This window comes from Phyllobates terribilis, unplaced genomic scaffold, assembly GCF_046119375.1.
Source record: "Phyllobates terribilis strain yellow unplaced genomic scaffold, ASM4611937v1 Scaffold_5050__1_contigs__length_54863, whole genome shotgun sequence".
Taxonomy (NCBI): Eukaryota; Metazoa; Chordata; class Amphibia; order Anura; family Dendrobatidae; genus Phyllobates; species Phyllobates terribilis.
This window is the reverse complement of record NW_027367798.1, coordinates 30532-48031: the sequence shown is the minus strand read 5'-3', so window position 1 is coordinate 48031 and position 17500 is coordinate 30532. Positions and strand designations below refer to the sequence as shown.

Here is a 17500-nt window from a genome sequence, read left to right as displayed (position 1 = left end):
TGTAAGCTTTCTCCGTAAGCTCTATTCGATCCGTCCCTGCAAGCTATTTCCTATTTCTACTCCGTATGACTGTTTTCCGGTGCTGAGCAGTTCCGCTTGGGACAAGCTTGATAAAGATTTTAGTGATGATGAGATCTTCTTAGCGGTCAAGAAGATGGGGGGGGGTTAAAGGCTTCGGGACCGATGGTTTCCAACCCATTTTCTATCATCGGTGTTGGGCAACGGTGGGTAGCTCGGTGATAACGTCCGTCCGCACTTTCCTCAGCAGCTCCTCGCTCCCCGGCTTCTCTCAACGATACTCTCATTTCCCTCATTTCAAAGACGAGTAACCCTGATAGGATCTCTCTCTTTCTCCCTATTAGTCTTTACAATGTTCTATACAAGATTATTACCAAAATGCTTACTAACCGGTTGCAAATTTTATTGCCTAATTTGATTGGCCTGACTCAAGGTAGCTTCTTACCGGGTAGATTGATTACCGACAATATTGTGCTTGCTCAAGAATGTATCCACTCTATGAGGAATAAGAAAGGCAAGAAGGGTTGGATTGTGCTCAAGGTGGATCTTGAGAAGGCGTATGATAGGCTTCGGTGGGATTTCGTGGTTGACTCCTTGATCGATGCGAGTTTTTCGACTCGTTGGATGAAATGGATTAATGAATGTATTTCTTCCCCATCTTTGAATGTCCTTTGGAATGGGGAGACCCTGTCGAGGGCGGTAGTTGTAGACCGATGCATGCTTCTAGAGGTAGTCCCCCGATTTCTCACATTTTATTTACGGATGACATTCTCCTTCTTGGTGAAGCCTCTATTGCTCAAGTCCAGGTTATGCAAGAATGCCTTGATAGATTTTGTAGTTCTTCGGGGCAACGGGTCAATAAAAGCAAATCCCGTCTTTTCATTTCCCCTAATATGGATGAGGATTTTGGAGCATTGCTTGGTAGGGAATGCGGGATCGCGGATACAAAGGATTTGAGTGTGTACCTTGGTATTCCTCTTCTCCATAAGCAAGTTATGTGTTCGACCTTTGAGCCTCTTCTCGAAAGAATCAATAGTCGCCTTAGCGGGTGGAGGGGGAAACACCTTAGTTTTTCCGGTCGAGTTATGTTGGCTCGTTCGGTCCTTTCCTCCATCCCCGTGTACTCCATGGCCACCCTTACTCTGCCTTCTAGAGTGTGTGATAAAATTGACCAAGAAACCCGCTCCTTTATTTAGGTTAGTTGGGATGGGGCTAGAAAGATTCATTTGGTGAGTGGCGATGATATATCTAAACCCCGTGATTGTGGGGGCTTGGTATTAGAAAGATGAAAGAGTTCAACCGCGCTCTAAATGGCAAGCATGTTTGGCGCTCTGTGCATAACCCGGGTAAACCTTGGATGGAAGTTTTGCGTGCTAAATATATTAGACGTCATGGTAATGGTAGAAGTGTGCACTGACATATTTGGGGCTCCATTCGTCGAGGTTTGGATTTGGTGGTTAAACCGGGTAGTAACTAGTAAGTGGATTCTTGGTAATGGGCAGGATATTGATTTTTGGGAGGATATTTGGTTGGGAAAGGAGAAGCTGAGTTCTCTGATTTCTAGGCCCATTCCTCATTCTCGGTTGGGCCTGCGTGTTGCGGACTTCTGGAGCCCAAATGGTGATTGGGAGTGAGTTGCATTTGCTGACTTACTACCGCTGGATACATGCATGCAGATGCGCAACCAATTCGTCAGCCCAGCTCCGGCAGACAGAGACCGCATTTCCTGGATGTTCTCGGGTAATGGTAACTTCAGTGTGGCGGGGGCCTATCAAATGCTTTCTTCTCCTGACATTGACGTGAATTACGACCAGGCCTTTTTTAAGGGGTTCTAGAAGCTGCGGTGTATCGAGAGGGCTAGATATTTCGCGTGGTTGTGCTTTAGAGGCGTTGTCCTTACAAACATTGAGAGGTTCCGACGTCACATTTCTAGTTGTGATAAATGCGTGCTTTGCCCGTTGGAGTCGGAAACCCTTCTTCATATCTTTCGGGATTGCTCGCAGAGTTGCTCTAACCCTCCCGTGGATCGGTACGATTTCTTCCATTTTAATTTTGCACAATGGATTAGAACTAACCTTTTGCAGGTTACCGAGGAGCAAAAAGGATGGGCGGGCACCTTTGCTACGGCCATTTGGAAAATTTGGAAATGGAGGAACGGAAGGGTTTTTCGCGGGGAAGACTTCAAAGGTGACAAAGCGAGGGAGATATCCAGGAGGAGTAAGGATTACAGTGGGACGTTAGCACCAGCATGCAGACTACTACTAGGAGACGGGAAGAGGTGCTCATCTCGTGGGGCAAACCGAGGAGTGGCTGGGTGAAGATCAACACGAACGGCTAGGTTAGAGACAATCGTGCTTTCTCTGAGGGTGTCATCCGAGATGCAAATGGGGATTGGCTTGGCGGTTTTGTTCACAACATAGGCTCCTGCTCCGTTCTTGCTGCAGAGCTATGGGTGTCATTTCCGGCCTTAGGTTAACCTGGTCAAAAGGGTACGAGAGGGTTTTTGTTGGAAATAGATTCAACCTTGGTCAATCTTCTTCTAGGGAAGCTCGTGGATCGTTGTAACCCCCTCTCGAGCCTTGCGTCGTTGGCACAAGGCTTTATTTGTAGGAACTGGCATTGCCAGTTCCGACATGTGGTTAGAGAAGTCAATGCAGTCGCTGACTCGCTGGCTTCCCTAGCCCGGGAGTTTTGTTTAGGTGTTACTTTTTTGGACTCGCCACCCTTCAAGGTGGATAGATTGTTGCTTGAGGATTCTAGGGGACGAGCTACACCCAGTTTTGTTTTATTGTAGCTCACTGTTTCTTTGTTTCTAATTAACTAACAGAGAGTACCACCTCTCTTTCAACAAAAAAAACTTATAAAGCACATACATTCGACCACTAACACATTAAAACAGTTGACACACATAATTCCAATATTTGTACATTTGTTCATTTGACGAGTCATCGCATGCAAGTCCTTAAAATGAAGTCTACAAGGAGACACCTCTGTGAAAATGTTGATAGGGTTATGCAGTGATCTTTAAATCATTACAATTTCATTTAGGTGTGATTGTTTGTTTAGCTCTCTCATTCTTGAAGTACTCTCACCAGGTGCATAATAGAAGACCACTCCATAGTGGAATGAATAGCCATATTCGGATATCAGCATCAATGATGAGGGAACGCCTCTATGTTCTAACTCTTTCCCTGCTCTGATCCATCAACGAACTCAAAATAATTGGAACTACCCCGTTTGTACCTACTTGCCACTCTACTCTTTTAGAGGAGTTTGAAGGGATTTATTTTGACCTGAAGGCCTAACAACAGCCTCATCCGCCCGTCAACCGTAAAACGGACAGGTTCTACCTAAAAAGAAAATTGGCCCGGATCATAAGATGGACGGGCTTGGTACTCAAACGTAAAGATAAAGTGCAAAATGTGTAATTAGGATGAAAAGGAGCAACAAAAATTGCATGTGATGTAACTTAAGTAGAGTTGTGGTTGTTGTTTGCTTTCAAAGGTATTGGAACTTATGCAGAATTATCATATGTATGAAGCATGTTAGGACAAGCCTTAGTCGCCTATTTGATCATTCGTTATTCACATTTATATGTCACTTGAATAGAGACCTTTTTATTATAGTTTGGATATTTAGGTGATTTCATTTTGCATAAAGATGAGCATAGTTTGAATTTTGGGGGATACTTGATACCATTGTTAGATAGATAGAGTCTAGTTAGTTAGTTTGTATCGTTTTGAAGTTTTTATTCTAGACTCGGGATCTACGCCCATTACTTTATGATTGTAGGTACCCAGATTTAGAGTGTGGAACCCACGACCATTACCATCAATTCATCCATACCCACTGAGTTCGTGTGGAGTTAGCAGCAACTTACTCAAGGACGATCAAGGTTCAAGTGTGGGAGTGTTTGATAGGCAGCGTATAATACATCATAATACGTGGTTGTTAGCATCTTTATCAAGGGATTTGACATGTCTAGAGTGCATATTACCATGATCCAGACCAAGCGAATCCGAGATACTAAATACGAGGATTATGGGCTTCCAAAGGAAAGACCGTCAAAAGGGTACAAGCTGGAGCTGCTCATGCTAGTGACGCAACCGCGCCTGAAGCCGCGCGACCACGTCTCAACACCACGCGACCGCGCCAGCCCACGATACCAAAAGTCCAAGGCCCGGCCCATGACACGACCGCGCTGACACATGCGCGACCGCACCCCTATCAAGTCGGGATTGCTCTGAAACCCTATTTCCCCCTTGTGTTGCACTTGGGCTTTGGGCTCCCTGCATTTGTAAAGTATGGGCTAGGGTTAGTTAGGTTTAATGCTTTGTCATTTTAAAATAAATAGGGAGAGCTTTGCCTCCTCCCTAAGCATCCCGCATCCATTATCTTTTATACATTTCATATTTACGTAGTTCTTAGCAATGAGCCAGGAGTAGTCTCCTAGACTTTGTATGGTTGGTTCGAGTCATTAGGCTAATTCGATGTGAGGTTTCTATCCTTGGTTCTCATTATAATATGTATCAATTGCTTTATCATCTTGCTTTTAATACCTATTGAATTGAATTTGCATTCTGGATTGATCACCTAGGTTGTTTAGTTCAATTACATATAGCTAGGCTTAGGTTTATCCTAGTTGGAGAACCTAACCATTATAGTAGCAAAATCACTACCTGGACTAGTTGGACCTGTAGGGATGTGGAGGATAATGAGGTGTTAGTAGCCAAGTGGCGCTGCATCTTCCTATCTATTCTTGTGCTTTATGCTGCCTAGGAGAAAGTCTTAATAGTTTTAGGGTTGGATTTGTAGGTAAGGGCTATTAGGGCTAGTTGACTTAATTAGCTATTTAGGAACAAGGATTAGGGCAATTAGAGGACATATATGCAATAGAAATGAGAGAGAACCCAAATAGAGGAATCTAGGACCATTGAATCAATCTAATTGGTGAAGATCAATCATATGAAGTGTTCGTCCCATTTTAATCAAACAATCTTTAAAAATCAGTTTTACCAAATCCCTCTTTGTTACTTTTCTAGTTAATCTAATTGAGATCGTGAGAATTGATTGCATTTCGGTTCCTTGTGGGATTCGACCCCTACTTGCCACTCTACTCTTGTAGAGGAGTTTGAAGGGATTAATTTTGACCGGATGGCTTAACGACAGCCTCTCCGGCTGTCACCCGCCTATCTCTTGAATCCGGAATTGGCAATTTTGGTGGTCCATCAGGCGACCGCCGATCTGAGGTAAGTGCCCGCCGCTAAGAGCTCGAAAGAATAACCGGAGACCGTCCCTCGAAGACCAGTGCCCGTCGATTTCTTGATTTCTACAGAGTAGATTTAGAGGATGAATCAAGCAACTACTTCAACCTTTCCGGCACCCGTCAATCTTCACAAGAGGAAAAGCGCCCGCCGATTTTGGGTAGTGATTGCCTCGATCCGTTCTTCAATTGATAAGGATCGACTTCGACTTACGAGAATTATATTGTCCCAGATGCACCAATCCCCACAGAGTTGAGTCGTATGAAGCTCCTTAAGACTGACAAGGATATGCTAGAGACGTTTGCGACGTCGAGGAAAATGCACCCTTGTATGTTGAGATACAAGCATATCCGAGTTTGATGAGATTCCTTGATGGATTGGCGAAGCATAAAGAAGATAAAAAGGATCCAAGCTATTAAGAAGAAGAAAGTGAGCGAGCAAGTTTTCGTTGTGCTTTAAAAAAACTTACTGCAAAAGTGTGGACATCCGGAAATGTTCTCGATTCTGATCACAATCGGAATGAGAAGTTCGATCGAGTCATGCTTGATCTAGGTCCGTCTATTAATGTCTTTCCTTCTTATCTATATGATTCTTTGGATCTCGTTCCGCTATGCTATACGATTTTTACCATTCAATTGGCAGATAGGTTCAACATCCTTCTACTCGGGAAGTTGGAAGATGTATTAGTTGGTGTGGGAGAGTTTACTTTTCCCGATGACTTCACGACTTTAAAATGGACTGTGAAGAGAAAGTGGTACTGATCATTCTAGGTAGACCGTTTATGAGAACCGTGAATGTAGTTATTGATGTTCACACTAGTTCGACAACGATAGGATGTGATGGTAAAACTTTCGGTTTTAATATCGATGGAACGACCACCACTACCCCCATGATTCATTGATTCATTCTCTTTTGGGGATTGATAAAGTCAAACTGAGCCCGCACGTTTCTATTGAGAGCGGTATGAATGAGATGACGCTCAATGATAGTGATGTTTTGGGCATTTATCCCACCGGACTAATCTTGCGTGGAGAACCTAGTTCCCCGACTATTGTGCAGGATACATTGAAGAGTAGAAAACATTTCCTGGAAAATTCAAAGTATGAGGGAATGTACTTCAAGCCCGTGATAAGGCCAAGAAGCTTACAGTTAAACGCCAACAAAGGCGTACTCGCCAATTTCTAGATGCTAGTTGTCTACATATTTGGCACGTGAAGGTTCTGAGAGACTCGGACACCATAGAGTTAGTTGAACTTAAAGGGAGTTGTGTCGTGACTCTAAATGAGGCGCTTCTCGAGAGGCAACCCGATCGTGGTAGTTTTTCTTTTCTTAGTTTAATTAGCCTAGCTTCAATTCTTAGTGCAAAATTGTAAGACTTTTATCCATATTTATCCCTAATATCTCAATCATCTTCTTCTTAACCCAAACACAAACCCTCAAATCCTGCTCCTTCTCCTTCTCAATTCTCCTCCATAAAATCCCTCTCCCCAACCATTTACCCACAAGAAAACCCCAACTTTATCTAAATCCTTCCCCTTCCATTTCCAAGTTGAAAATCGTGTTCGTTTCTCCGATTTCAAGATCGGTACCTGCCCCTGTGTGTCATGCGCCTGCCGCCACACCTTCATTTGCAAATGCCCGAAGTTCTACCCAAAAGTTGCCTTCATTAGGTTCATCTTGTTTAGATCTAGATTTTGACTATTCATTTGCCCGATTTGAAGCCAGTCGGAAGAAGTGGCAATTATTTGAAGAATTCGTCAAGTTTTTCAACGGTTTCGGGTTATTGATTTATGTTTGTGGCTACCCGCGACCGCCCCTCCTTTTTCAGCAATCGCTCATGCGCTTTTCGAAAAAAATTATCATGAACCCTTCACTATAAAATGTGGATAAATTAACAAGCAATCTAATACACACTCATGACAAAACTTATACACACTCACAAATAAACCTATTCACAATTAAAATCAACAAAACAAACAATAAATATAAAAACGATTAGAAACTAATACTCATTCAAAATAAATTTAATACACATTTATCCCACACACACATCCAATCATCGCAAACGAATACATATTCTTATAATACTTCATCCTTTCCCCTACAAAAACTAATTGACTGATCATTTTTGATAAGCATGACACAAAAATGCCCCAATATTTCAAACATTAATAAAGTAAACTAAACTACAATTTGCGACATTATATATTTTAATGCTTAGAGGAGAATCACCCACTACTTAGTGGACTAATAAGGTCTATAGATTACAACAAAGCCATGAGAATTCAGCAATCCAAACTTCAGCTGATACTAAAAAGTCCTTCTGGAAAGAGGCTTAGGGGAGACAAGGAACGAATTTCGGGTGCAGAACTAGGAAAGTAAGTATTCAGCTTGTGCATAAGAATGTCAGATCGTGAAGGAATCTCGTTGAGAAGAAACTTCTGCACTATAGGTTTCTTAAACCACTCCAAAACGGATTCCCCGGGCGCCCTTAAAACAACCTTGCTTACCTCAAATGGCGAACCCACTGAATTCAATGTCTGAGCAATCACAATCTTCAAAGTAGGTCCAGTCACCAGCTTGATTCTTCTGGGTACAACTCCATAATAAAGCATTCTCTTTCTGAACCTATGAAGTGTATGCACAACTGCAATCAATGCAGCTCCTACTGACAAGTTCCTCACATCAAGAGACCATGCAATATGCTGATCAAACACAATTGCTTTAGGGAAAAGCTTATGTTCATAAGCAACTTTCCATACACAACGTGCTCTGTTTATCTGACCCATAAGAACAAGGTAGTTCAAAAGCACATTCACAAAGTACCTAGAAGCTCCTTCTTCTAGATCATAATCAATTCCCTGGAAAAACTCTCTCACAAAAGTTAGAACAGGTTGTTTTCTACGTTCTGGGCCCGTGAAGAGCCCACACATGAAGGAATGGGCTTTGTGTTTAGTTGCACTGAGGATGGACATTAAATGCCGCTCATTCTCCTCATCCTGACATCTAACGAGATGAGCTAAAACTGATGTGTAGAGTATGAGATCAACTTTTGCAGCTGAGTTTACGTATGTTTCAAGGAGAGGTTTAGCTGATTCGTATTTCCCACTCTTCATACATGATTCGAATAGTTGTCTGATGATGAAATTGTTTGTTCTTATTCCTGAAGAGCCATGAACCTGAGCCATCTTAGTGCAAGGTCAACTGAGCCGTTGTTGATGTAAACCATCAGAACATCACTAGCACTGACATCAACTGAATACCCCATACCTTTCATCTCTAGAAGAACTTTTGCTGCTACATCAACAAGTTTTTTGTTGGCAAGAAGGGTTAATAGTGATGTGAAAGTGCTTACACTTGGCCTTAAACCTGCATTTATCATGGAATTGTATAGCTTCATTGCAGAATCTACCTGACCGGAACCAGCATGCATTTCTAACAGAGAAGAGTATGTTGAAGGGGTAGGCAAAAAACCAGCCTTCTCCATATCCTGAAAAACAGACATGGCTATCTCAAGTTTTCCAGATTTTGCAAGGGATTCAACTATGATGGTGTAAAGTCCATAGTTGGGTCTGAAGCCTGCTCTTTTCATCTCTTCCCATAGCTTAAGAGCTGCATCTAACTTCCCAGCCTTAACGTATGATTCAATCAGAGAAACAAATAAGGTAGCAGAAGGTCTAAACCCAAAACCCTGCATTTCCATGTACAGCTTCAGAGATGTATCCAATCTCCAGCTTTCCCCATTGAATCAACAAGAGCAGAGAAAACAGGAAAGCTTGGCCTCAAGCCTTTATCTTTCATCTCTTGCAGAAGCTTAAGAGCAGTGTCCAGACGACCTGATTTCGCCAAGTTTGGTATCATCATCTCATAAGTCAAAGCATCTAATGAACAACCGGATGCCTCCATGCTTTCATATATCTCAAATGCCTTGTAAGGCAAACCCTTGTTTAGGTACAAGTTTATCAGAGAGTTGCAGGTCTCTGTATCGATCACAATAGAGGATTCTTGTATCTTCTTAAAACAGCAAAAGGAAACTTCCAATTTCTCAGCCTTAGCTAGATACTGAATTACTCTATTGCAAGAGCTGGAGAAAGAACTGTTACCTGAATCTCGGACCATATCATCAAACAGTGACTGTATCTTCTCGAAATCCCTGGACTTATTCACTCCATCAATCAGCAGTAAGTAACACTCGTCGTTCGGTGAGTACCACGGCTGCCTCTTTGCCCATTGAAACAAACTCATTGAGCCATCAGCATCGTCTAAAAGCTTCATGGTTTGAACTATATGCGTCATGTTCGGAACAAACTGCAGCTTATCCAACTGAGTCTCCATCTCCGGGCCCCATTTCCACCTCTTCACAATCTCCAGGATCTTCGCCACAGCTGAGGCGTTAAGGAATGGCTTCTTTATTCCTCCCGCCATGACGTGGTCGTCGACGCCGGGTTCCACCGACCGAATGCCCTTTCCGCTGTAAATTACCGCGCCGGATTCGTCCAAATACTCAATTTCTTCGGTCCAGTCGCTACTAGAAGCTTCTTGCCCGTGATTATCCGAACTATATCTTCTTGCAACGATATTGATAGCCATTGGAGTAGGTATCAGGTTACTTCTCGATATCGGGATAGAATATGAAGGATCATTGTGAAGATTCCAAACCGAATTAGGGCTATTGAGGAAGTATGAAGAGAATTTGCGAAGGCAAGACCGATTCGTAAGGTGCAGGATTCTATGGAAATGGAACCCAGGGTAAAGCATCGTATTTGAGCCAGGGCAAACGAGGGTGGCGACTGAAGTCTGAAGTCACTGAACTCGAGCGTAAGCGGGTACTAGATCGAGAAACCCTTTTCGGTTGCAATTAGCAAAAATAGTCTCTTCATGACTTTTTTCGCTTTAGTTCATCGGCTCCGTTAGCTGCCGCATAATTTTTTTTCTAACCCACACATTCGCGGTCGTCGCTGAGGGTGAAGGGTTTTACGTATCAAAGGGTTTGGAGATGTCGTGACACGATAAGACCAGCCATCCACGTGACGAGCCGTCCAAACATGGGCGTGACGATGGATAAGGGGCGAAGTGGGCGTGACGATGGATAAGCGGCGGAGTGGGCGTGACGGGCCGTTCACACTTGGTCGTGACGAGGCCTATAACAAATGGCGTGACGAAGAAACTATCTCATGGTAGGAGGTGTTTTTTATGTTCGTAAGTATTTTATTGGTTCTAAATGGGTTATTTAAGCTTTTTATGCTATTTTTGATAAGAAAATCACATTAGAACATGGTGGTAGGCTTGCTAGGGCTGTAAGGGTATTCGGCAAGATGAAAACGTATTTGTAATGAATGAAAGGGATGTATTAGGTGGTTTTAACGATGTTGTGTGTTATAAAATGACCTATATTGAGATGTTGTGATATAATGTGACACTTGAATTCATCCATGTACTTATGTCTAGTTTATAGTCAACTTTGTATAGACGTTTAGGTGGTTTTAACATTGGTATATTATGTGTTATAGTCACCTATTTGATTTCTGAAATTCATAGTTGTTTACAGTTGTATTACACCCACAACGGATAGAAGATGGTTACAGAGAACACATACAATTGTATAGCACAATGCTTATTCCTCAACCCTACTTCAGAACCCTTTTCAACAACCCCTATAAAAGAGTGATTCCTATGTAGTTGTTTCCACACCCACAAGATCCACAAGCTCCATTGCACATTCATCAATCTCTTAGTAGATGGCTTCTTCATCATCTTCATCAGTCACATCAAATAAAGTCTGTCGTTGCGGTTTTCCTTTAGTTCAACAAACCGTGGAGGGTCGGTGGAACTTTGGTAGAAGGTTCTGGGGTTGTCCAGAATTTGGCACATATGATGTGAACAAACCAAATAACAAAGGAGGTTGCAAGTTTACAGAATGGATTGATCCACCGTTCTGTAAGCGAGCCCAAGAGGTTATTGATGAACTGCGGAAAGAGAGAAGCGCTAAGTAAGCAAGACGAAGGTCTTATGAGGTTTATTTTAAGGCTAAAGAAGATATCAAATATTTGGATAAAGTTAGAGCGGCCAGAGACGTAAGTCGTCTTATAAAACCTAAGACAGATAAAAACCCATGATTTCTGTTTTGTTTTATGAAACTTTGCAGGGAACATGCGAAATTGTCCTGGGAGAGATATCGAAAGCAGAATCGCCTTATTTAGAAACAATGTAATGCTATTCCAAGAATTTTGTATTCAATAATCGAAAGAAGGATCGCCTTATCTAGAAACAATGTAATCTTGCAACAACAAGTGTCTTCATGTTTTCAATCTTTTGTAGCTTAATGGTAAGAGAGTATCAAATTGAATGCATTACTATTAGCTATACACCAATAACATAGCCATGAAGTGAAAATGAAAATAGCCCAACATCTAGTACCACAACTATAATGTAAAGAAGAAAATAGCCCAACAATCCACCCTTTAATGGCATGTATGTAAAATGTGAGATATAGCGCAATATCTAGTTCGTCACGAGCATTGTAATGCAATTCGTCTCGAGTGAGATGTTGGTACTCGTCACGCACCGCAAGCTATACTGCAAAACTCAGAATTAGGCCGTTGTATAGCTCATACCTCTGTTTGATGTGTCAATGGCTGAAAACTGAACTAAAAGGACCCGAAACTGCAAGGTTTGACCACTTTTCATCCACAAATGAGCTTCATCTTCTCCTATTTATATCCCTACATCTCACCATCTCCATTCACACCATTTCTCTGCATCCTACAAAAAATGAAGAAGTTTTTCTTATCAAAGTTTAAGAAAATGAATATTGAGAGGCTAGAACATGAAGAGGATGATGAATCTAGACATTATGAGCATGAAGAACGCATGGATCAAGGGGTAGATCCAAATACATCATATTTCTCGGAAGATTACAACAATCGGGTTAGTTTGAATATATGTTCGCCATCGTAGAGGTCCAACAGTCTTCATTCTGCCCTATGTTGTTTTATGTTGCATTATGACGTAGTAATATGATTTATTTCTTACGTTGCTTTATGCTTAATTTGTTAGTAAGATCACCTTTTTGTGTTGCATGATAATTTATGTTGTGTTATGTTGTACTATGTTTCGTTATGTTGCATTAAGCTACTTTGCATTTAGTGTTATAACCTTACAGTTGGTATTTCATTTGTTAAAATATATAGGTAGCACCAGACACGTACAAAACTAACTCCTCGTACTACAATGGGATCAAATTTATGCACAACCATATATTCCTGATTCGTATCAAAGCCTCGATCAAATAGAGATCCCAACAGTGTGCTGGGACGACCTACAACCCCAAGTGCCTTCCTTAGACTACACAGATGTTCCACAGAAACCGGACGAATCCCTACTCGATTGTGAAATCCCCAAATTCAGTCTTGGCTTCACTGATGACGAAGATAGCCTTCACCCCCCAGGAAAAGTTGTCAGCCAAGCTACCCATGCCAGAGTGTTCCAGATCGAGGTACACAATTGTGGGAATGGCCACCCCTCTACACTCTCCCGAAGTTCGAGAACATAGCCACGCCTGCACCTATAATATCAGTGGACTACAGGGAGTTCTTCATCACAGATAAGGTTTTCAATGATAGAGAAGACATCATTGCATGGGCCAAGGGGGAGGCAAAGAAGCTCAATTTCATGCTTGTCAACTTCATGGTGGACAAAGGTACTAAGGGTAGAAGGCATGTCACATGGTTCGCATGCCAGAGGAGAGGTAAAGCACGCCGAACCAAATCCCCTAGTGAGAAAGTCAAATCCAGAGTGAGACAGTGCGATTTCTCATTCCTCATACAAGTGTTTGAAGAATCGCTGGACCGCTGGAATATTATTGTGCGCAAGGGAACACACAACCACGTCATTAGCGACAACCTTCACGGTAACGCATATGCTGGCCGTCCTACTAAGAAAGAGCTGAAGCTGATGAAAGAGATAGTTGAGGTACATGTACAACCGAGGTATGTACTGGGGATGTTGTCCAGTCCAGACAATGTGACAAGCATTAAGCAAATATATAACATCAATCAGAAGTTCAGGAGGGAAGGAATGGAAGGACGTACCGTTGTGCAAGAGTTCTTCAAGAAGTGCAAGGAGAACGAATATTATGTGGAGTACACGTCCGATCCTGAAACAAACAAGATTAAAATATGTGTTCTTTGCAAGCCCGGATAGGATACGACTTCTAAGGGCATTTCCATATGTTATCCTGCTAGACTCACTTACTCGACTAATGTGTAAGTCCATCTCCCTGAATTCATGTTTTGTATCGTGTGATATTGATCTATGTTGTTTTCAACTTCCTTTTACGTACAGGTACGACAGTCCCTTCTTGGAGATTGTAGGTGTCACATCGACGTGGAAGAATTTCAACGTCGTCGGAGCACTCCTTGCCCGCGAGAAAACGGAGAACTACACTTGGGCATAGAGCAACTTGCAAAGTTGTTCTTCAAAGTTCAAACAAAAACCAACATGTGTAGTGACGGATAGGGAGGCTGCTTTGATGAAGCCAGTATACCGTATGTTTTCCAAACACGAAATTCTTGTTTTGCAGGCTTCACGTACAACGCAACATTGAGTTGTTTGCGAGAAAGCTGACCGACAAGGCCAGAGCGACTAGAGTGGCAAATGCGTATAGGGACCTTTTCTATTGCACCACTGAGGAAGACTACAATGTTAAGACTGAAAAACTGTTAAACCACTGGCGTGGCCTACCAAAGTTACATTATTACGCCTACCAAACATGGTTCAAAACCTCACAAGGAGAAGCTCGTCGCAGCATGGACAGATGATGCATTCATGCTGGGGAAAAACACAACAAACTGGTAAAACTAAATTAACGTTTTCTTTTACATCTCTCGTGAATGAACCAAGGTTTAAGGAGCGCATTCAGTGTTGAAGAAATACTTGTTCGGTCTAAACGACAACTTATCAACCATCTTTGCCGAGTACAGATGAAGATCCCACAAACTTGACTGATCAGAATGAAGAAGATGACGAAGATGCGTTGCACATTCCTCTCGTAGAAGAACCAGAAGTTGTCTTTTCCATCATCCCAATGACGAGGAAGAGGAAGGGGAAAAGAAAGAGGAAGAGAAAGAGGAAGACGAACTTGACTGAAGTAGATGGGTTATGTATAGGTTGTTCGTTATATATAGATTATTCATTAGTGTTCTGTACTTAATTAGATATAGTTCACTTCCGACATCATAATATATTAAGTTATTAATTATGGTTGGATCTTTCCATTTAAATATATTTGGTTGAAGAAATGAGAGAACAAGGATCTAGCAGTGACCAGACAGGAGCCGGTCGTGGGCGCGGTCGTGATCGAAGCCTGCCCGTGCACGGGTAGCACGTCATCCTTGGGAGTCATTCCCGAGGCTGAGGCGGCTCATGCCGATACCGCTTCTATTACTCCACCGGCACCGTTGGCTGCTGGTGATAGAGTATTTGTCCATCCAGACCCCAGCGGGGCGATGCTCCTCCCGTCCGGACCAGTCTCATGTTCTATGCGGGAGATCTTCCGAAAATGTTTCTTCATGTCCAGTAGAGTATGGCGGTTTTTATCATCTGAGGAGATCGACTACTACTGCCAGGAATTAAAGGTAATTATTTATCTATTTTTAGCTTCACAATTACGTTAATCTACAAATGCAAAGTGAAAAATGCATGTTTTTATGGTTCTAGAAAGAGTATTTCTGGGATGAGTCCGAGTTCGGTGAGGACTACATCTATATGTCTTCACAAGACATGTGGGTACCCGATAAGATGCAAATCACTACAGTTTGAAATGACTTATTAGCTTACGTTTTAATTTTTGAATTATTTTTGTTTCACAGGTACAAGGACGTCATTCACAAGATGAGGATGTCTGGAACACCACATCTCTTTGTGAGCGAGGACGTTTGGGATGCCTGGAAGACCTTCTGGGACTCAGAGGACGAGAAGAAGAGGTCCCGCATTACTCATGTCAATCGCATGAGTGAGCCTGAGGGTGAGAGCACTGGATTGGTGCGCCACGCGGGAGGCTCCCGTTCCTTCATGGGTTATTACGACATCATGGTTTGATTCTTAACTTTATTTTTTCGAGTGGTATAATGAAATTTATTAATTTTTCATCACACCAATAATTAATTCGTATTTTTTTGTTAGACTCAGGAGCTCGGTCGCACTTCGACGACTACCGAGCTGTATACCCTCACACACACATCAAGGAAGGACAAGGAGAAGCCTGTCCTAGTAGACTCGAGCACGAAGAAGATGACAATACGTATTTCATAAATTACATTTATGGTATGACACATCTTTTTGTAACCTAAATATAGTATGTTTTCATCGGTTATTGTAGGAAGCGATCGTCCAAAGGATTGCTTCTTCTTCCCAGCCACCGACTGGAGAGGGTCAAGATGCGAGCATGGATGACATGGACGAGACAAAGATCTATCTGGAGATCGAGGCGTCAACAAGAAGAACCAGGTGTACAAGCTCGGTTCAGCTGTCGGTGCATACATCGACACATCAAGCAGACGGGCGCGTCGAGCCAAGACATCTCACCCCGGTTCGTCCTCTCAGATGAGCCAAGATGATGTTCAGCGCCAGATGCAATAAATGCAAGCGCGGTGGGATGCATAGATGCAAGAGAGCTTGCAGGCGCAGGTGTAGCAAATGAAAGAGCGGATGCAAGCGCAAGTGTATTCGCGAATACAGTCACAACTTCATGAGGATATGCAGGCGCGAATGTCCGATTTCATCCGATCTGAGGTGGCCAGGATGATGCCGACCCTTCTGCCAGAACATCGCCCACCACCGAGACGACGACACTGCCGCCGCCAAGTCTCAGTTTTTTTGATGATTTGTATCTTTGTTTTTGTGTTATACGAATTATGTCTGTTACGTTTAATTTTGTAATAACAATTCCGCTTAATTTATTACTGTTTGTTATTATATTTGTGTTCCGATAAATTTTCAATTCAATAAAAATGCAAAACTTCCCAATATTAACGTTAACGAACACGTGAAGCCGTATTTTATAACGACAATTGAGGACCTCACAAAGATATGGGGTCAAATTGGGATGGGATTTGCGACGGAATTCCGTCTCAAATTGGCGGTTTCTGGGAGGCAGGCCTAACGACGGAAATTTGTCTCAAAACAGTCGCAAAGATGGGTATCCTGAGGGCCCTTATTAGAGACGGAATTGCATCGCAAACACCGTCGCCATATTCGATCTCTCGGGGGTCCATATCAGTGACGAAATTTGATCGCCAAATCTGTCGCCACAATCGGTCTCTCGGGGTTCGGTCGCCAAATTCGTCGCCAGAATCGGTCTCTGGACGCCCAAAATGGAAACGGACTTTCGTCGTAAAAACCGTCGCTAACTAGCGACGATTCTTTTATTCCGTCGCTAACTTCTTTTAGCTACTATATTCAGAACGACGGGAGACATCCGTCGCAAATCCCTCACTAATTTATATTAGCGACGGATTTCTGTTGATTGGCGACGGATTTTTCCATCGCCAATCAACAGTATTCTAGTAGTGTGTGTTCAATTTGGTCTTGAACATCCCTTGTTTATAATGAGCAAACTTAGAGAATGCAGCCTCTCCCCCATTCTCCTATAAACGACCCCATTTCACACTCACAAGGTGATTGGCCATCAAGGAATCCTGACATACCCTACCTTTCTATAAAGGCCATGGAATCATGAAAAGCTAGAGCTTAACCTAACACATGTACTTGCAACACTATTGATCATCATAGGAATTGGGATGGGGACTTACTATCTCCCAATGCTCTCTATTCAGTCATGTAGGTAGGGTATCCATAAAGCATCCTCTTTATCCATAGGCTTTAAATCCATTCCTCTGGATGATTTTACAACTTGTTCTCATGACATACCTTAAGTATGCAGATCCACTAGGTTGTCACATGATTTGATATAATCTATTGATATTAAAACCATTTGAGATTAGTTGTCTAATGGTCTAATCTCAATGTCTTATGTGACGTGACTTTCTATTATATAGATGACTCATTGACCTAGGTATAGCCAATTGGATATCACAGTGTACACATAGTGCTAGCACTCGTTTGTCACACATAGGAATATCTTCCAGGAATTTTCAAAAGTGTTCAACTTCTTCCGTTTCTTTATCTAAAGATATGAATTCAGATTCCATCGTGGATTT

General features: G+C 42.4%; 1 protein-coding gene across 1 annotated transcript; it reads right to left on the bottom strand.

Moving 5' to 3' along the window:
- Positions 1-7582: 7582 nt before the first annotated feature.
- Positions 7583-10772, bottom strand: LOC141249719 (uncharacterized). The gene is given in 5 exon segments (XM_073669776.1): positions 7583-8457; positions 8460-9011; positions 9014-9951; positions 10261-10423; positions 10721-10772. Coding segments are annotated over 5 exon segments (2580 nt in total).
- Positions 10773-17500: the final 6728 nt, after the last annotated feature.